At 33.0% G+C, this 22432-nt stretch overlaps 1 protein-coding gene across 1 annotated transcript in view; it reads left to right on the top strand.

Annotated features, from left to right (window-relative positions):
• The window catches only part of Adsl (adenylosuccinate lyase), a 38705-nt gene extending 18035 nt beyond the window's left edge, over window positions 1-20670 (top strand). The window contains exons 7-11 of the mRNA XM_076484558.1: window positions 425-515; window positions 4568-4785; window positions 14656-14836; window positions 15447-15623; window positions 19593-20670. Coding sequence (XP_076340673.1) covers window positions 425-515; window positions 4568-4785; window positions 14656-14836; window positions 15447-15623; window positions 19593-19679 — 754 coding nt within the window. The 3' untranslated portion in view covers window positions 19680-20670. The remainder of the gene's footprint in view (window positions 1-424; window positions 516-4567; window positions 4786-14655; window positions 14837-15446; window positions 15624-19592) is intronic.
• The last annotated feature ends 1762 nt before the right edge of the window (window positions 20671-22432 follow it).

Raw genomic sequence — 22432 nt, 5'->3', positions numbered from 1 at the left:
AACCCCACTAGTCCACAAGTAGATTCCAAATGGTTGAAAAAATATGCATTTTAAACTATAATTTCTGAAGTATGCTGTTTCACAATGTAATTGAAAAGTAATTTAAAACTTTAATGTTATATGAAGAGGTCAGTAGGTTTTGGTTCAGAAGTAGAAAATTCTCAGTTGGGAACCACTAATGTGTATTATATTACCATAGGAGTCCATAAAACAAAGCACAAATAACATATGTTTGTTGAGGCACATGCTAATTAATTCATTAAAAAAAGATAGTATTTTATTCTGCAATAGTCTTTAATTAATTGTTTTTTACTAGGATATGTATGATATATAATTTTGTAATGTTTAAAGAATTTGTTTCCCCAATATTATGAAGAAACTAAACATGATTATCTCAGTGTTTGTTTTTCTTTCCCACTGTTAGTACTTACCTTATTTGTGGTCAGACGTACAGCAGAAAAGTTGATGTGGATTGCCTTTGTGTGTTAGCTAGCCTTGGGGCATCTGCACATAAGGTTTGTTTTCTTGAATGTTGTATCATGGCATATTTTGTTGTTGTCCTTGTAAGAAAGATTCATCTCTCCTGTAGTCCTTTTGTTTTTTGTTTAAGTTTTAGGTATGTTAATATGTTTGTATATGGATGTTAAGTTTATATGCTGTAAGTTACTTGTCTAAGTATACTTTCATTTTAATCTAGGCTATGCATATTTGTGAAGGTAAAAACTAGTATTTAAGTAGCATTCTATCACTCTATACTTATTTGTGTGTGTGACTATCTTTGAAAAATTGAGTACTTCTTTATGGTTAGGTAGATGAAAGTAAAAGTGTAGATTTGGTGTATATAGATTTTCGAAAAGCATTTGACAAGATGCCACATGAAAGGCTTGTAAAAATATTCTCTAGATAACAAATTGGATAGATAATTGGTTGGATGGTAAAAAGTAGAGGATTGCTACAAATGGAGTTCAGTCAAATTGGATTAACCTTTTCATGCTGGGTCAGGGGTCAGAGGCTATGTCATCATATTTCTTGACTTGCATCGAAAATGTTATTGAACTATTATTTTATGAATTTATGCTAATTGGTTTGGAATTGCATTAAAGATTATTATTCAAACTTTAATATTATACATGAATTAATTTGTAATTTAGAAGTAAATATTAAAAGAATACACCTAAATAGAGATTTTAGTGAGTCACATGGTATGTTGAATGCGGTACTGTTTAAGATTAGATGTTTGTGATAACAAAATACTAAATTTATAGTTTTGACAGATTAGGAACTCAAATTACCAATATCAACAAGCTAGAATATAACATAAAAACCTATCTTTTTATTTTGCCAGGATATGGCTTATGTACCAAATCAAACACAGTGACCCATTCACCTTTATAATTTTGAAGACGGTCCCTTATATACACTTACTTCAATATATGACACGTGAATAACCAATCAACAGCTTAAAATGTCCCATGACTGGTTTTCTGAGCTATATTAATCTGTGAAAAGCATAATTTATATTTATTTCCTCTTTTTATAATGATTACGAGGTTGGTCAGATGATGCACTGCATGTAGTTAGGGTATAGAAAATAAAATATAAAGTCTTACTTAAAACAAACATTTGAAATATATTTAAGAGGTGTTAGTGATTACACAAATAATATTTGAGATTTTTGGAATGAAGAATAGTTTCTAATCATAACTTGAAATCACCTTGTACTCGGACTAGTAATGAAACAGTCTCAGTTTTCTGAAACAAATCTTTGGTAAAAATATTTCATTAAAAATCTGATTTTTTTGTGTGTACAAAACCTAATCTCTACTAGAAGTTTACCAAATTTTATGAAGATAGACATGTTGTTTTAAAAATTATAGTGCAAATATTTAACATGCAAATGTATAGGTAAACTCATGTATATTGTACTGAGCCTGATGCAAAAGGTTAATAATGCCACGAGTGAGGAACCTCAGGGATCAATTTTAGCCTTTGTTCTTATTGACTTACATCAATGACATAGATGAAGAAATGGGCAATAAGTTACTTAAAGTTGCAGATAATATTAAGGTCTTAGGTGTTACTACCTGTGAAGAGGATTGTCCTGATTTACAAAGTGATGCAGATCATCTAGTGAGTTGGGCAAATAAATGGCAGGTGGGTTTTAATTGTAATAAATTGAATATAATTCATGTAGGTTATTACAGTTTGAATTATAAGTATAACTTGAATGGTAATAACCTTAACTATATTATGATGGAAAGTGATCTTGGTGTAATAGTCGATCAGTCTCTAAAGCTATCCAAGCAGTGTGCTGTTTATAGTGGTATTTTAGGTTGTAGCTACAGGAATATTGTATACAAGTCTAAACAGGCTATAATGTCATTGTATAGGTCAGTGGTTAGGCCACATTTGGACTATTGTTTCCAGTCTTTGGGTCCTTACCTTAGGAAAGACATTTAACTCTTGGAAGGGGTTACCAGTGTGGTGTTTGGGATGGAGAGATTTTCATATGAAGAGTGGCTGAAATCTCTCAAATTATTTTCTCTTGAAAAAAGAAAGAGTTGGAGAGGATCTGATTGAGGTGTTTCTAATTAATTAATTAATTGATAGTGTTGATGCATCATCTTTTTTCATGCTTAACAATGAGAAATGTAGGACTAGGGGACAAAAATACAAATGTTGGTAGGGTAGGAGTCATTTCCAGCTTTTTTTCTAACAGGGTGGGTGGCCTGTAGATATTGTGGAAGAAGTAGATTATATGAGTGATAAGGGCTGGCTTTAAATTTTTTTTTCAATAACTTTAGTTTAGTTTAGAGGATTGAACAGTCCCAAAACATTGCTAGTTTGATGAATGTTGAAAGTTTCTAGGCTGGATATTTAGGTGACACATCCTTGATGTAATATTTTATCTTCAACTTCCATTCCTCTCCTTGAGGGTCTTCATAGTTGTTTTTTTTATCGTGTTTCAAGTAGAACTTGGCATGTTAAACCAGTTATGTTTTGTCACTCTCAGCTGTTGATTCAAGAACTTTTAACTGAAACTAAGTCACATACAGCAAGTAATTATATTCATATTTACCTGTGTTATTTATCACATACTCTGTTTAAACCGTGCACTGACTGTTAAGGTTGGTATCATGAGTAGAGAAACACAAAAATTGAGAACTCTGACACCTTAACTGTGTTTGCATTAAAATGCAAGTTCCCTACTGGAACAGCAGTAAGTTTACAGATTCACAACATTAAAATCAGGGGTTCAATTGCCCTCAGTGGACTCAGCAGATAGCCCAATGTGGCTGTGCTATATGAAAACACACACTTACTAACATGTGCAGCAATAAACAAAGGTGGAAAGCAAAAACTGTGTGAAAATTAAATATTAAATTCGAAACATGGAATAAGGGTATATTCTTTTGTCCAGTGGTACAACATGTCTTTTAGTTAGGGATTTCCTTGTTTCATTTTAGATGCAAACAATTTCTGAGCCAGCTTTGCATTTTCTTGTAACTTGTAGTGTTTTCCTGTTTTTGTATTGTCTCAACTATGTGGTTTTTGCAACTTGTTAGAATAGAGATGCCTTTCACTGAATTATATTTTTAAGTCATTGAGCTGTATTTGGTTGAACCCTGTAAAATAACACATTAATACTGTTAAATGTTATCATTGTTGTAAATGGTGTTACATCAAGCCTTATGTTCTTTGTAAATCTCTTGTCAGAGTTGGTTTGAGACTGAAGAAAAACCAGCTGTATACAGAATATTGTTTAAATAAACATACAATATCTTTTTACCTCAGTGTTTACAACTTTATTTTTGAGTACCATGTTTCTACAGAAGTATACATAAATTAAACTGTGGTCAAGCATCATACAGACTTTAATTACGCATTCAGTTTGTCCAGTAATGATGTCAGGTTAAACAGTTTATTTAACCAAATGCAGAATTTTTATTCTTGAGAATGTTCCAGAATTGCATGTATTAGTAGAAAACTTTGGCATCTGGTTGAAACATGAAACTTGATTTTCATTTAACACGTGTTTAAGTAATTGTGATATTATCAGTAACGTTTGATCAAAACAAGTTACCTACATAAGTCTGAACTAAAAGTGAGCAAGAAAATAATGAAGTGAATTTAAAATACTACTCTTAACTATAAGTATGCAAATTCCAAAAACATAAACTTACAAAACATTAAAATGCTTTGATTAATCAGTTGGGCACTCTCATTGCTAGCAATATTTTATTCTACATAATTACTCCCAGTGGTTTAGAAGTATGTTTTGAAAGTTTATAACTAAAAACTAGGTTTCAGTACCTGTGATGGCCACAGCATAGATAGTCCATTTTGTAAATTTGTGCTTAACAACAAACAGTCTTTCATAATTGGTAAATTTGAAAATGCATACAAGATTATCATTTATTTATTTTTTTACTTCAAATAAGTGCATTGATGAAGAAATTGATGATGTGTTTTTTTTTGGGGGGGGTGACTATTCATCTCAGTTAAAGTATTTTTATGAACTGGTGGGTTTTTTAGTGAATACCATTTTGATATCTCTTTTTTTCAGATTTGTACAGATGTTCGTCTCCTAGCTAGCCTAAAAGAAGTGGAAGAGCCCTTTGAAAAATCACAGATAGGTTCCAGTGCCATGCCATATAAAAGAAATCCAATGAGGAGTGAGCGGTGCTGCTCTCTGTCTCGACATTTGATGACTTTAGTGACAGATTCTTTACACACTGCCTCTGTACAGTGGATGGAAAGAACATTAGATGATAGTGCCAATAGGTACAACCACTTTTCCATGAAGATGAGTCATCTCAAGCACCTTCTTGCTCTTAATTTGACACTAAGGATAGTTAGTGTAAACTCTTTGTAATAATCACACATGAAGTGAAGTGTTTAGTCTCAGTATTGTTTGGTTCCATAATTAACATAACATTTTAAGACAACATGGGACCAATTGTTCTGTCTCGACTGGCCCTTGGTGGATTCGTGTATGTGGTAAAGAGATCTTCCAGGGAAGGTTCTGTATTTTTAGTTTTCTTTTTCTTGGCTCTAAACATTCACCCGTGTGTTTGCTGTGCAGGGTGACTCATGAAAGAGAGGAAAGGATCCTGGTGGTTGAGGGTTCCAACTCCAACCCACCACTTTGGTCTTGAATTTCTGTAGATGAGTGGCCCTCCTAGGGTCAACTGGCTGGTCCTATTGGGCTACAGGCAACTGAGTACCAATTTTCTTATCCTGCATTTTTTATATGGCAAAAATTTAGGGCAAATTTCACCCTTTTTTACTTCAAAGGGATTAGAGGGGCTTACTGGCTCTGCAAAGTCAGTTAAAAAGCTATGTTCTGGGAACATCTTGGTGGAAACTCCTATCCCAAAACACAATGAAGTCCTCTTGAATTTGAAAGCCATTGGGGATATACCCATTAAGGTTATTATTCATGCTACTTTGAATTTTTCACAAGGAGTTATTGTTGATAGGGATTTGAAGAACATCCTTGAGTTGGAAATCCTCACTAGTTCTTCCAACCAAGGAGTTTCTGTGATGCTATATATCTTCACTCCTTATAGGAATTATATTGCCTACCAGTGTTATAATTTTGATGTTTACATCACCACTTCCACCTGCTTCTGTCAAGACAGGTTATCTGAACTGTAAGGTATAGCTATATATTCCCAACCCTATCTGATGTTTCCAGTGGCAGTGGTTTGGTTGTTCAAAGGGATCTTGTCATGGTTCTGTGATGTGTGCTTGTTGTGGTGGCAGATATCTTAATATCTACAAGTGCAAACTGGATCCTCAATTTGTTAATTGTAGTGGCTCCCACCCCCTCTGTATTTCTTTCTTTTGTCTGCTCAGGTTCTACTATGTAGAACAATTATTTATTCATGCCCACCATTGCTGGATTTTATATCTACTGACAGAGACTTAACCACATGACTTAAGACAGGATCCATGGAGGTCAACAGACCTCCTGCTACTAAAGAAAACAGCATGGTCAAAAACAGAAGAGTTTTTCACCACATAAGTAAAAATGGCCATTTTGATACAGTAAAACTTGAGGTTTTCATTCTAATTTGGATGACATTAAGGCCTTGATTGATTCCTATCATTCTCTGTGTGTCTTTCCTTACGGGAAATGTTTCTAAAACCTACTGATACAATCAGCTTTCGGCAGTTTTTGTTATACAGAAATAAGAGGTTGCATGATAGACAATTGCATGGAGGGGTGGCGCTAATGGTTGATCAATTCCCCTGAGGTGGTAGTGGTATTTTTGGAAGGGTTGTTCCATTGAGTATATGCTCTCAGATCACAACTTTTTCTCTTTAATACTGATTCTTGTGTTGCCATTAATCTCTTTCTGCTCCCTTTAACTCTTCTCTCACTTTTATGAATGGTTGCAGGGATAATTATCCTATTGTTTTGAGGGAAATTGGCCATGGCCAATGTCACCTGACACATATTCCTCAGTGGAAGTTGGAGATGGATCATTTTCATTTCTCTTTCATTCAGAACTTAATCCTGCTGTTTTCTGTATACCATTAATAGACAGCTGCATAGCATCATGTATGACTGTCTGTATTATCCAGGCAGCTGCTCAGTCTATACCTAGATCTAGACACGTTTTTCACAGTATCATCATCCACGGTGGAGTCTTGGCATGCCAGGAGGCATGTAAGGTGCAAAAACGGGCCTAGAATACTTTTCACAGGTATTCTACTTTTTCAAACTGTAATGTTTTACAGCAAGCCCATGCCTATGTTCAACAGGTTATATGTCAAAGCCAAAATGAATCTTGGATTATGCTCCCAAATAGGATCTCTTCTACTAGTAACTCCACAATTATATGGAACATGATTTGGAAGTTTAATTGGAGGTATACTTCCCATTACCTTTCTGACTTGCTCTCCAATGGCCAGGAATTCCAGAGTATTGCTGATACTCTTGCTGAGACCTCTTTTTGTGCATCCAGCATTTCTGTTTCTTCTCCTGCCTTCTTAGCCATCAAGTGTTGGGTAGAACAGTCACCTCTTTCCTTTCGAATTGATCATCTCTAAGACTACAATTGCCCCTTTGTGTTTGTGGAACCCAAACTCTCTCTTCACTGGTCTGGTAGTACATCAGTTGGACATGATGATATTTGCTATGTGATGCTGCTCCATCTCTCTCCTGCCACTCTTGCTATTCTTCTAGTTATTTTTAACTGTATCTGACAGGAGAATGTTTTTCATGATTTTTGGCACTGGGCTATTGTTCTCCCTTTCTCTAATTTGAGGAAGGATCCCAAGATTTCTAATTATTATCCAATGACTTTGACCAGTTGTCTCTATAAAGTCTTGGACCTGATGGTTAATAATCATCGTATTTGATTCCTCAAATGAAACATCCTCCTCCTCCTCCTCCTCCTCTGACCTACCCAATGTGGGTTCCATTCATAGTGTTCTACCTTGGACTATCTGGTTCATCTTGAAACTTTGATCAGAAAAACCTTCTTGAAGAAGAAATCTCTTCTTTCTGTATTTTTTTTACTTTGAGTGGGCTTATAACACTACATGGAAGTATGGTAGTTTTGCTGCATTTCCACTCATTTGGGTTGTGTGGCCATTTACCCATTTTTCTTTGGAACTTTTTATTAGACAGGTGATTCCAAGTCTCTGTGGATTTGACACATTCCTGTTTTTTCTTCTGAAAATTGAAGTCCCTTAGAGCTGTGTCTTGAGTATCACACTTTTTAGTGTCAAGATTAATGTTATCAAAACATAACTTCCTCCTACTGTTGCAAACAGGCTTTATGTCAACGTCTTCCACTTCTCATGTCAGTTGTCGAACATGAACTTTCTTAAGCTACAACTTCAGACTACCCTCATTCATTTGTTGAAGTGGACCATAGCAAATGGTCTTACCTCTTCTTTCTCCAAAACCGTTTGCATGCAATTTTGCTACCAATGGGGTATATACCCTGATCCCAAGCTCTGTCTTGGTCATGTTTTTCTTCCCCTGATTCCTGCATTCTTGGGGCTTATCTTTGACTGTAAGTTTACATTAATACCTCAACTCAAGCAACTACTTTTCAAGTGTACGAGGGCACTAAACATCCTCCATGTCCTCTCTTCAACCTCATGGGGAGCAGACTGATGGGCTGTGCTCAAGATCCATCATGCTCTCATTCTGTCAAAACTGGACTATGGATCTCTGGTCTATGGTTCTGCCAGTACCTCGGCTTTGAAGATACTGGACCCCATTCACCATCTGAGTCTTCAGCTCTGCATGGGGATTTTCTGTGCTTCTCCAGTCCAGAATTTTATGCCGAGTCCCATGAATCTATGCCACTTACACATTTTTTTGCAGTATGCTTCTAAACTTCAGACCCTACCACAAGTAGGGTCATGTCTTCCATCCTTTTTCAGAATAGACAGTGTGCCATTCTTAATTTTTGGCCTTCTTATCCAAGTGAAACTGGCTTAATTGGGTCTGTTCTTGCATGATGTTGCTGTCTCCACTGACCAGCCCATTCCACCCTGGCTTATTACCATTCCCACCTGTAACCTTTCTTAAAGACATCTGAAGAAGATGGATGCTCTCAATTTGAAGTACCTTCTTCTATTTGTCAAACATCTTTTGCAACATGATTTGTTGTGGCTCAGTGGCAGATAACAGGATCTTCTCTACAGTTTCTGTGTTCACTGAATAATATGCTATTTTGTTTGCCCTGGATAATGTAGAAGCTATGCAGTACACCAACTATACTATTTACACTGACTCTCTTAACTGTCTACTGCACATTAGTTTTGACCCTTATCTCATTGATATTCAAAAAGGATTGGCCCTTTCTTTATATTCTGTTTCTATTCAGTTTTTCTGAATACCTGGTCACATTGGTATTCACAGAAACAAGTTCATTGACATTGCAGCTTAGTCCATCTGTTGTGGTGCTGTTATGGCTGTGCCTGTTCCATATATGGGCTACTGTCCTGTGTTGAAGGCTCAGCTTTGCACCAATTGACTTGAAGTGAGCAATATCATAACCTTTTCCAGATCAAACCATCTGTTGTTCTATGACCACCTTGTTTCTGTTAGGATCAGAAAGAGTACTGGCTAGGATATGCATTTCTCTCAGTTTTTTTAACTCATCATTTTCTTTTATCTTGGGACTGTTCCACCAATGTGTAGCCTTTGTGACACTCAAGTCACAATAGCCCATATTTTATTGTCATGTTGTTACAGCTGTGATCAGCAGCACGATCTTAGACATGTCTTACTAGGGGTTTATCCCTGATGATGGACAGTGCCATTAGTGATGGTAACACTGTCCAACTTGTATTTTTAAGTTTTTATGAGCCATTGGCATTTTAAATTCTAATTAAAACTTATACCTTAATTTTGGACATTGTTTCATTTCACCTCGATTTATTTTTATGTTTTACAACTATTTTACTTTTATGCTTTTTACCAGTTTGGCACAGATAGCCTAGTTGCGTTGTGCCAATAAACACCAAACAAACAAACAACCATTTTGACTGTTCCATCCTCTTAACTATTGATATGTAATTTTTTTTTTTCAAATTTTAAAGCCAACCCTTATCATAAATATACTTATCAAGCTTTTGTTTTAAATTAATTTAAATTTACTGCACAACATCTGAAGACAATCCATTACAGTTACCTACCACCATGTTAGAAAAATAAACCTCTTAGGTAAAGATGACTCCTAACCTGCTAAAATTTATATTTGTGTCCCCTAGTTCCACTGTTATTACAGTTAATTATGAAAAAGATAATGCATCAACACTATCCATTTCTTTCTACAATCTTAAACACCTCAAGCAGTTCTCCCAACACTTGGTTTTTTTTTCAAGAGAAGATAATTTGGAAAGATTTGAGCCTCTTCTCATATGTCAACCCCCTCCATCCTAAACACCATACTAGTAGCTCTTTCCAACAATTCAATGTCTTTCCTGAGGTAAGAGGTCCAAGACTGAATAAAATATTCCAAATGTGGCCTAACTAGTGACCTGTACATTAAAATTGTAACCTCTTTAGACTTGGATTCAATATTTCTGTAGATACAACCTAAAATACCAGTAGAGACAGCACACTGCTTGGATGGCTTTAAGAGCTGATCAGCTATCGTACCAAGGTTCCTCTTCTTTCATGACACTTTTAAGGTTGTTCTTATACAAATTACACATATAATACAAATTACGATAACTCATGTGCATTTATTTTAATTAAAACTCACTTGCCATTAATTTGTCCAGCTCACTATATCATCCAAATCCTTTTGTAATTCAGTAGCATCCTCTTCACAGCTAGCAACACCAAAGACCTTAATATTATCTTCAAATTTAATAATTTATTGACCATTTCTTCATCTATGCCACTGATGTAAATTAAAAAAACAACAACAAAGGTCCAAGATCCTAGGATTGAACCCTGAGATATCCCACTTGTGACATTGACCTGATCTGACTGAACTTCATCTGTAACAACCCTCTGCTTTTTTTCATCTAGCCATTCTTTTATCCAATTTGCTAACTTATTCCCTATGCCTACAGAGATATTTTTTTACAAGTGTAACATGTATCACTTTTCAAATGCTTTCTGGAAGTCCAGCTACACCAAATATACACCTTTATCGTCATTTATGTATGGTCTAGCATTTTCAAAGAATTTCAAAAGATTTAAAAGCAAGATTTTCCTTTTGTGGAACCATGTTGACAATCCAATAAAATTTTAAACTTTTTTAAATGACTTTGGAAAGCATCTTTTGAAAGACTTTTTAAAACTTTTTCCCAAAACAGATATAAGACAAATGGGTTGATAATTACTGGGACAATTTTTATCATTTCCCTTTAAAATAGAAGTTATACTAGCTAACTTCCAATCCTCTGGTACCTGCCTCCTATTCAAAGACTGACAAAAAGTAGTAGTGAGTGACTCACATATCCAGTCTTTAACCTTCTTCAAAATCTTTGTGAAAAAAATTATCTGGTCATTCTTTGAATTTCCCAATTTTTTCTTCACCAGCTCAGAATTAATGCAGTCATCTTGTTCTCTTATCTTTTGGACATTATGGTAATTTTTGTGTACTTAGTTATTGTTAACAACATTAGCACTCAGTGTGTTTGGAACGAAAAGAAGTTGAAAAATATTTAAGAAAAACAACTGTTTATTTTCAGCAAAAAGGGTAAACAGAAGTTTTTATTAATTCTACAGGCAGCATTTTCTGTATTTAATGCAGAATAAAAGAATTATATATAAGTAAATAACTAAAATACATTACTGCAAAAATGATAATTTAATTAAAACTATAACATACAGAAGGTGATTGAGTAATAAACAAAACACTGTACATGTTAAAAAAAGATTGCATGTTATTCAGTGTTGGTGAAAGTCATTTGATGTGGAGGATTTCTTTGATTAGTAACTCTAGGTCAATGTTGGCCTTGCAAAAGGTATTAAAATTTGATAAGTTAAGTTCATGACCAGTTTTGTTATATGTTGGCATATATAGGAAACACAGGGGTTACATAACTTTTTGTTTTTTTTCATGGAAACTCCATGTTCATTGGTTCTAACTAGTAGACAGCATTTGGTTTTGCTGGTGTAGGGGGCCCTTACACTCTCCACGTATATATTCAAGCAATGAAGAAAGAGAAATTGGAAGAAGGTCTTTAGTATGGAAAAATCATGTGTTTTAAACAGATTTGAAGTCAACTTGGTGCTAATAACAATGTATTATGCATTTAATTTGATTTTTTCAAGTTGGGCTTTCTTTATGAGTGTGTGGAAGACAAGACTACATGTTAAGTTTGGGTGCAGTTGGTAATTTGAATGGATTATATAGTTTCTTAGTCAAAAAGATATTAATAATTTTGCACCCCAGTTGCACAACAGTATGTTTGCAGACTTGCAACATTATAAACCAGGTTTCAGTTCCTGTGGTGGGTTAAGAGCATAGATAGCCCATTGTATAGTATTGTTCTTAATTCCAAAATAAACAAAAAAATTTTATTTTTTTTAATAGTTGTGGTAGCCATTATGTTTTAGGGAGAAATGGCGTGAAAGAAAGCTCTGAGTTTAAGTTAAGGTATGTGGAACATAGGTTATAAGTTCAGTTTAATAAAAACGTTACAAGATTTATTTTGTACATGAATGGGATAAAACTGTCAAAATGTAAACATCTATTTGTTGTATATTGATGTACCAAAGGCCACTAGTATAATGAATAATGAGTAGGTTAAAAAAGGTAAAATATTATTATTTTCAACCTTGCAAGTGAATTTAACAACAGGATGTTGTAAGTTAAAAAATGTTCAACACTGAACCTCATTGTGAAAATGAATAACGTATCATCTACTTGTCTTCTGTAAAGGAGAGAACTGAAATCAGTAAGGCAGATGTTGCTTGCCTTCTGTGAAGGAGAGGACTGAAGTCAGTAAGGAAGATGTTGAGATACAGGAGAAATATGTTAGCTGATGTTGAATATAGTAAGAAGCTTGCTGCTCTGTCATCTGTTTGTTTAAAGAGAGTTTTGTTGTTTAAAGAGAGTTTTGTTGATTAGAAAATCTGAATTCTTGGTTGTAAGATCTAACATGGTGTTAATTAAGTTGAGATATGCAAGTATGAATGGTTTCATTCAGAGGTATATTTATAAAGAGAGAGGTAACATCAAAGTTAACCAGTTTTTGTAAGTTGATTTAATTCACATGTAAACTGGAAAGAACCAGAAACAGTGAATTCATTGAGAGTGAGTGGCTATACTATAGGTCCCAGGAATTTTGCAAGTTTTTATGTAAGTATGCATGCCTAAGACTGAAAGAATTGGTTGGAAGGGGATGCCTGCTTTGTGAAATTTTAGGAAGACCGTATAAAGTACCAGAGCAAGAACCTGTTGGATACAATGAGGCAGCAACATATTTAGTTCTGATATTTTGTTTTGAAGTTCTATCAGATATTATTGGATTTTTTTCACATTGAACAGTAAGTAATAAAAGGTTAGTGTTAAGAATTACAAGTTTGATAGAGTCATCAAAAATAACTGACAGTTTGTTCAAGCAGTGTTTTTGTTGAGAAATCATGTAACATGCTTATTAAACAGAGCTTATAACCTGTGTTCCACATTCCTTAACTTGCAGTTGGAAATTTCTCTTGTACAGGATGCTCTACAATGAAACAGCTACCCAGAACATTTATTTTAAGAACATTACTAATAAATTTCTAACTAATATACTGTTAAGTCCACCCAGACTACAAATTGTACCCAACTTGCTATATAGTCTTGTCTTGTGCACCTTTGTAAACAGAGCTTAACTTTACAAATTCAAATTAAATAGGTGTTGCATATTTACTACCCCTAAGCTGATTTTCATGAAAACATGAAAAAGGTTAACTAACCCCTGTGCTTCTCTTATATGCTAACATATAAAGAAATTGGTCATGAAATTAACCTATCAAATTTCAATGTCCTTTGCAAAGTCACCACTGAGCTACAGTTATTAATTAAAGAAATATACATCAAAAAAGATAATGTGTGGTCATTTATTAAACTGCACATTTTTTTAATATGTACAGTATTTTTCTTTATTACTCCTTCACTTTTATGTTTTAGTTTTGATTAAATTATAATTACTGCAGCAAATTATATTAGCTATTTACCTAGAAAGGAATTATGTAATTCTTTTTATTTTGCATTAGATACTTGAAATGGAGTCTATAGGATTCCAAAAAGTTTGTGTCCACTTCTGCTCTAAATAAACAATGTAGTTTATCTTAAGTGTTGTTGTCCTTTTCATTGTAATTAACATTAAATTTATAAATGTGTTTTTGTATGTAGATTTTTTTTATGAATGTAGTATACATAAATCATTCATTTAAGTAGGCTAATTGTCTGAACCAAAATGAATATATGTAAAGAATGCATTTAATACATTGCTAGTTGTAATTGTTTACATTCAGTCAAGATAAATAATGTTTATGATAAAAACTTGTTATTTAGAATAGCTACCAAAACTGTCTGTTAAGACCAGATGTTTTAGAAACCTTTTTTCTATTAATATCTTTCTGAACTACTTCAAGAAACTTCTTTTTATCTGATGTGTTTTACAAAACTTTAAGATTGTGTTTAAATTAGAAGTATAAGTAACAGACCTGGCTGTGCACTTTTAGGGTAATGGAATTATTTTCATCTTGATTGAAGGTTACTAAGGAATAAACTGTTAGAAATACAAGGAAGCCTTAGTGTGTGAGGATACTAGCATCTTTTTCATCATCATTAATCAGTAAAAACTGTTACTTAAATCTTTATTGAATAAGAGTTGTAATATCTTTCCTACAGCTTTCAATGAGTTAAAAATATATATGTAAAAATGGCTGGTTTGGGTTGAGAAAATTTTCAATCAGTTGCTTAATTATAACTAGAACATGGCAGTTAGTTGAACTTAATAATCAGTTACATCCAACTAATTGATTCTTCTCACATGAGACCTGGATGGTTGGAATAATTTAAGATTTAAATTGGTTGAGTATCTTTGTAAGCTGTGACACTAAATGATTATTTAATTGCTGTAAATAATCTTTATGATAAAATATTTACACCAAGGACAGATAAACATGAATTTTTCAGAATGTGTTTTCTCTCTCTTCAACAGAAGAATCTGTTTAGCTGAAGCTTTCCTAACGGCTGACATTGTATTGAATTTGTTACAAAACATATGTGAAGGGCTGGTGGTATATCCAAAGGTAATAGAACGTCACATCCAACAAGAACTTCCCTTTATGGCTTCAGAAAACATCATTATGGAAATGGTGAAATCTGGAGGAAATCGTCAGGTGAACCTTTGTTATTTAGGGTTATGATTTCATACTTAGTTTGTTTTTTTTATGAATGTTCTGCTTTGAAATGTAGTATAAGTGAAAAATGCATATTTGCCAATGTCTTCAAAGATTTCATTCCAAAGAAATCATGTTTGTGACATAGTATTATTTTTGTTTGTTTGTTTGAATTTTGCAGAAAGCTACTTGAGGGCTATCTTCAAATAATCGTAGTTTGTTCCTGTCATTTGAGTACCATAATTTTTCTACAGAATATTTTTGATCCTGTGAAGCTAGGAATACATAAGACTTAATCTGTTTACTTAGACTCTAAAAAATATTGATAGTAGTGTTAAAATAAACTTAAAAGTGTGTTTTTGGTATTCATAATTAATCTGACTTGCTAAAAACAGATCAGATGGAATGTTAGCTTAAGCTGTAATTGGGAAATAAACAATGGCTTTACAGTGGTCACACATTTTGGTTGCAGATAAAACAAAATCCAACATGAAATATTTTTAAAGTTTAAAGATCTTCCATGAACGTAATACATCAATAAAGAAATCAAAAGTAAATGTAAAACAAATGGAATTGTGAATAGGGAGTTAAAAAAAAATTTATTTTCTAGGAGTGCCATGAGAAAATTCGAGTTCTTTCACAGCTAGCTGCTGCAGTTGTAAAGGAAAGTGGTGGAGACAATGACTTAGTTCATAGAATTAAAGAAGACTCGTATTTTTCACCTATTCATAGTGTGTTAGATAAGCTGTTAGATCCAATCTCATTTGTAGGCCGAGCTCCTCAACAGGTGAGGAAAATAGAAGTAGATTAATTTATTCTTTATTATTATTTTCATTGCTAAATATATATATATATATATATATATATATATCAAAACAAACATTAGCAAAGTTCCTTCTTTATTGAAAAAATAAGTTTATAAATCCACTTCATTCTGCATTTACTGGATATTTTCCTAATGTGAGTGTTAGAGTTATTTCACGTACGAGCAGTGTGGTCATCTTCATTTTCTCAACATTGTACAACTTCAACTAAGTCTAGGTTACTGGTTATCATTCTTTCTGAATGAATATGCAATAGAAAAGAAACTTTTAATTGTGAAAATAATATCACAGAATGGCATCTGAATAAAGGTTTTGGTTTGTTTTGAATTTTGTGTAAAGCTACACAAAGGCTGCCTGTGCTAGCCGTCCCTAATTTAGCAGTGTAAGACTAGAGGGAAGGCAGCTAGTCATCACCACCCACCACCAACTCTTGGGCTACTCTTTTACCAACGAATAGTGGGATTGACTGTCATGTTAGCTGAAAGGGTGAGCATATTTGGTGTGACGAGGATTCAAACTCACGACCCTCAGATTATGAGTTGAGTACCTTAACCACCTGGCCGTGCCAGGCCAGTTTTGTGCATTACTCCCCATAGGGGCCAGTAAAAGTTTTTTTTCTATTGTATACTTATTAGGAAAGAATGATGACCAGTAACCTAGACTTAGTTGTAAATATTGTAAATATTCTCAGATTAAACTACAGTAGAAATGTAACATTTTTAGTAGTTTTGTTTATAAGCACACAACATGCTCATATTTATAGGGATGTTTCTATTATTAACATATTTTTATTAACAAAATTAATTTTGAGCATCTTACACCAAGTGGCTAAAGCTTGAAACAGATTAGTAGGGCTGTATTATGGTAGTATCTTAATACAGTAACATTAAATGTGTGATTAAATTTCTTCATTGATTAATAAGCTTTCTCTTCATTATGCTTGCAAACCGTAGTGCTAAAAATAATTTACACGTTACTTTCAAATCTAGTAAAATTATCTGAAGTTGGCTTTTGGCTCTATCACTTAAAGTACTGTTTTTATAGAATTTACACCAAAATTGCACATAATAAAAGTTTATAAAACATCTTTAATTGTAAATTGTTACCCAAATTGATAGTGGTTTCAGTTTCTTAAATATTTTACAGTAGAAATAAGATAAGAGTATATGAACTATGTATTATGGTTCTTCTCTATCCAAGATGACCACTCTGACAGTAAGGGGATTTCATTGATGGGATCCAAATTACATTTTTTGAACAGTGTATATTAAGCTTGAAATAACCGTACTAAGTGTATAAGATATTTAGGTGGGAAAATATTAGTTATGTCCAAAATTATTTCTGATGCCATCAGAAAGTTGTTTTCTTCGTTATTTATTGTGAATCAGTAGAAATAAATTTGTTAATAATTTTATCCTCAGATCCTAAAAGTTTTTGTCATTACACAGGCTTTCCTTGGCATCTTTATTTTTAGAAGGATGTCGTGAATAAACTTTGGTTTACATTTTTTAATGGTGAAAGTTCATTTCTGATATTTTCCTCACTGTAGAAATTACATATTATTTCAAAGTTATTTTCATCTGCATTTCTCTCACTTTTTTGGTCTGGGTGTTTGTAGGAACACCAAATATAGACTTCATATAATCTTTTATACACTACTCTAAACAACATGTGGTTGTCCTCTTTTACTTTGAAAACAGACATAACATTTTCATGTTGTTTATTTTTGAAGTTTAATTTTATCTCATATTTAGAAAAGTTCTCTGTTGTTAACCCTAATTTTAAAACTACACATACAGAAATTTGTGGGTAGTTTTATTTAAAGTTCTTTCTTTTTTTTTTATCTCAAAATATTACTCTTTTATCCAAAAATGAAAGACTTGGGTAAAAATACTATATTGTGGTGGAACATACTACATCATTTCTCATGTTTCGACAGAACATTTATCTTTCTTCTTCATGTCTGAAGCCTACTTACATCAGTATAATGTAATTCCTCATTTATCATTTTAAAATGATACATAGTTATGAATGTAATCCATATCTGAACAGAACTTGCTTCACACTTTTTAATTCTTTATGAAATTAAAGATAGCTACTGTGATATTGTCAGAAAAAATAAATATGTAATTATGAATAATTTTGAGGTTTATGAACATTAGCTCTATAAAATGAAATTTATGAAATTGATCTTCTATTTAAGAGTTGTAGAATTAGTATGATTACACAGTACCATGTACAGTGGTGTATGTTAATTTTCTATTTCTAAATGACTATAAAAGGTGTTAATATCAAGATACAAAAAAGACACATTTCAAATATTTTTTTATCAGAAGTCATTCATCTAAGGATGTTGATTTAAATGTTCTTAGAACGAAAGCTAAAGTGTCACGAACATTCTTTTTCACAATGACTTAAAAAACAAAAAAGTTTGCTAGTTAAAGTGCTAATTTTATGAGCTTATACCAGTGCCATCTGTTGTCAAAATAGTAGGTACTGTTGTCAAAATGAAAATGAAATTTACTATTTGTATTATTTAGTATAATAGACTAGATTTTGACTTTATGAATGAATGTAGAAAATTGAAAGTAACACTAAAGGTTCTTCTATTTAAAACGTGTCATAAAAAATTAAAGAATAGTACCTTAAGTATCACTGTAAAGCACTACAAAAGTGTTTGAATAATGAAACAAAATATAAAAGTAGGCAAAAGAAAAGTCGGAACAGAAATGTTCGTTTACTTAGGAGAGATATTGCAAGCCTTAATATTGTGGTTAGATTTTGCACTCTTTGAACTTAGTCTAGAGACAACAACCAATCAATAACTATGATAAATTATTTTGAAATGTTGAAAGAAGGAAGGGAGGATAGCTTTAAATTCACATTGATAATAACAGAATTAATATAGTTGAAAGAAGGAAGGGGGGAGAGCTTTAAATTCACATTGATAATAACAGAATTAATATAGTTCAAAGAAAGAAGGGGGATAGCTTTAAATTCACACTGATAATAACAGAATTAATATAGTTCAAAGAAAGAAGGGGGGATGGCTTTAAATTCACATTGATAATAACAGAATTAATATAGTTCAAAGAAAGAAGGGGGATAGCTTTAAATTCACATTGATAATAACAGAATTAATATAGTTCAAAGAAAGAAGAAGGGATAGCTTTAAATTCACACTGATAATAACAGAATTAATATAGTTCAAAGAAAGAAGGGGGTTAGCTTTAAATTCACACTGATAATAACAGAATTAATATAGTTCAAAGAAAGAAGGGGGATAGCTTTAAATTCACGTTGATAATAACAGAATTAATAAAGTTTAAAGAAAGAAGGGGGATAGCTTTAAATTCACGTTGATAATAACAGAATTAATAAAGTTCAAAGTTGTTACATTATTTGTTATATATCTGTTCTTCACATGGACAAAATTATGTGGAATTAAACACACATCAGATAGAGCAGTGTATAAAAGAGTAGCCTAAGCCTAACATTTGCAATTCTCCAAACATCCAGACTGAAAATGTGATGGGACTTGAGATAAACATAATTTTAAGAAATAAAGGTCTTTTGCCATATTATAATTTTTTAAAAATCTTTTTAAAAGTATTACTTGTTGTTGTTGATTTTTTTTTAGAAGTTTTATTTTTAACTTTATAACATGTAAATTCACAAATTGTGAGTAGAGATTAACATTAAAAAGCTTCATCATATAAAAGCTAAATAACAGGATATTGAATGTTTTGGTGGCACTTAATTAAGGTTATCCATGTTTGTTGGCAGGATGTCTTTATGGAATGTTTTCTTCTGATGAAATGTTACAGCAGTACAGAGATACTATTGTATAAGATTTATGTAAGGATTTTGTATTATCTCAACAGTAATGACAACCGTTTCAAATTGTGTTTTTTTCTATACTTTTAACACAGGTTAAAGAGTTCCTTGAGCAAGAAATCAAACCAGCCTTAGAACCCTATAGAGAAGAACTGACCAAAGAATCCATTCTTAATGTATAACTGAAAGTTACAATTCATAACATATCGGGTGTTACAACTATTTTCTCACAATGCCCTCACTTAACCTTAACAGCTGGTGTATTCCATGACAGAGTGCATGTTTTACTAGTCGTTATTTGTGTTGCCCTAACTTTACCTTACCTGGTATTCTATTTCAAGATATTTGTAGTTTTACAGTCAACAATTTGAAAAGTAATAATTAGCAGTAACTGTTAATATAAAAATATTAAATAAATAAAGGAACGTACAAAGTTTAATGTTAGTGTCAGCATTGTTTTAGGTTATTTTCAAATTAATTCCCACAATTTAAAAAAAAAACAGATTTTGGGAAAACGCCAGATTTAAAAAAGCATGTAAAACATTTTAAACTCCAAGTTAAATGTGACGTACTTATTCAAACGTATTTTTTTTCTTTTCTCTCTCTGTTTCAAAATCTGAGAAATTAACAACCTTTGAGTAGAAAAGGAATCGCTACTTTTGAATGTATACAATAATAGATTATTTTTCTTAGTAATGTTTGTATCCCCGTCGTGCCAAACGTGCTCGCCCTTTCAGCCATGGGGGCGTTATAATGTGACGGTCAATCCCACTATTCGTTGGTAAAAGAGTAGCCCAAGAGTTGGCGGTGGGTGGTGATGACTAGCTGCCTTCCCTCTAGTCTTACACTGCTAAATTAGGGACGGCTAGCACAGATAGCCCTTGAGTAGCTTTGTGCGAAATTGAAAAACAAAAAACAAACAAGTAATGTTTGTTTAACTAATACATTTAGACTTTAAATGCTCTTTCATTTCTTTTTATATACATATGTGCTGTTCTAAATGAAGTGATTCATATTGCACAAACGTATAAATTAACAGTTTGAACTTCAGTTTTGTCCTTTGTTTATAAAATGTTCTCGGTTGTTAACACTGATTTTAAAATTTGTTTTATTTTGTAACTAAATATTGTTTGTATGTTTTGTAGGTTCGGTAATAAAATCTTCTATTTGATAGAATTGTTCACGTTTCATAAACTTTTTAATCTCCAGATGATCAGAAGAGAAAATCTAAGGAAGCAAAGCTAAGTAGGCCTGGTTGTCAGGGGTCTCTATTCACAATCTATGGCTCACAAATTCCAATCATTCTCTCAAACATACTCATCCTTTTAGCCATGAGGGCATTATAAAGTTACAGCCAATTCCACTTTTCGTTAGTAAGAATTGGTGGTGGGTGGGGTTGACTAGCTGCCTTCTCTCTCGTCTTATTACTTCCAGATTAGACATGGCTAGAGTAGATAGTCCTGAAGCCCCAGTAAAACATAGGGTAATTAGAGTGTTGAACTTGGAAAATGTTGCCCATGTTAAGCCTGCAGCTATTCCTTATTATAGTAGATAGCCCTCAAGCCCCAGTAAAACATAGGGTAATTAGAGTGTTAAACTTGGAAAATGTTGCCCATGTTAAGCCTGCAGCTATTCCTTATTATAGTAGATAGCCCTCAAGCCCTAGTAAAACATAGGGTAATTAGAGTGTTGAACTTGGAAAATGTTGCCCATGTTAAGCCTGCAGCTATTCCTTATTATAGTAGATAGCTCTCAAGCCCCAGTAAAACAAAGGGTAATTAGAGTGTTAAACTTGGAAAATGTTGCCCATGTTAAGCCTGCAGCTATTCCTTATTATAGTAGATAGCCCTCAAGCCCTAGTAAAACATAGGGTAATTAGAGTGTTAAACTTGGAAAATGTTGCCCATGTTAAGCCTGCAGCTATTCCTTATTATAGTAGATAGCCCTCAAGCCCCAGTAAAACATAGGGTAATTAGAGTGTTGAACTTGGAAAATGTTGCCCATGTTAAGCCTGCAGGTATTCCTTATTATAGTAGATAGCCCTCAAGCCCCAGTAAAACATAGGGTAATTAGAGTGTTAAACTTGGAAAATGTTGCCCATGTTAAGCCTGCAGCTATTCCTTATTATAGTAGATAGCCCTCAAGCCCTAGTAAAACATAGGGTAATTAGAGTGTTGAACTTGGAAAATGTTGCCCATGTTAAGCCTGCAGCTATTCCTTATTATAGTAGATAGCCCTCAAGCCCCAGTAAAACAAAGGGTAATTAGAGTGTTAAACTTGGAAAATGTTGTCCAGTTAAGCCTGCAGCTATTCCTTATTATTTAACCGTATCACTAAGAATTATATTTGAAATTTTTCAATTTATAAAATTTGTTTATTACAATTACTCATTGTAATAATGTTCCTCCTTTTTGTATCTAATATATATATGCGATAATTATTGTAGGATTGGTATTTTGAACGTGTTTAAGAGTTGCAAATGTGTGTTGTTTCTTTTCAGTAAAATGTAGTTCATTAGCTCAAGATTACATTTTATGACGTAACTCCCAAATTATCCAGTTGTTCACTCGCCATACCCTATCGGAAGAGTCAACATGTTTGTGTCATAATGAATAATTTTATGTTCTCACCTGCCCCAACATACATTATAAAGAATAGACCCAAATGTTGAGTAAAAACACTCATTTTCCTTGTGTAAAATACATATGAACACGTGTGTGTGTGTGTCTAACTGGCTAATGTGTTATTTGGTACCTTGCAACGAACATTATCATAGGCTTACAAGTGACAGACCTATAATAAAAACATATCAAATAAATTTGATTTACGAGTCTACGAACCTTTAGAATCAAGTGGAATCTTGAAGACTTAATAAGAAAACTGCGCGTGGTCTTCGTATTTATTTATGAAAATTACTGACAGTAAGTTGAAAACG

Source organism: Tachypleus tridentatus, chromosome 13 (assembly GCF_004210375.1).
Source record: "Tachypleus tridentatus isolate NWPU-2018 chromosome 13, ASM421037v1, whole genome shotgun sequence".
Taxonomy (NCBI): Eukaryota; Metazoa; Arthropoda; class Merostomata; order Xiphosura; family Limulidae; genus Tachypleus; species Tachypleus tridentatus.
Note: the sequence above shows the minus strand (reverse complement) of the source record. Positions and strands in the feature narration are given on the sequence as shown.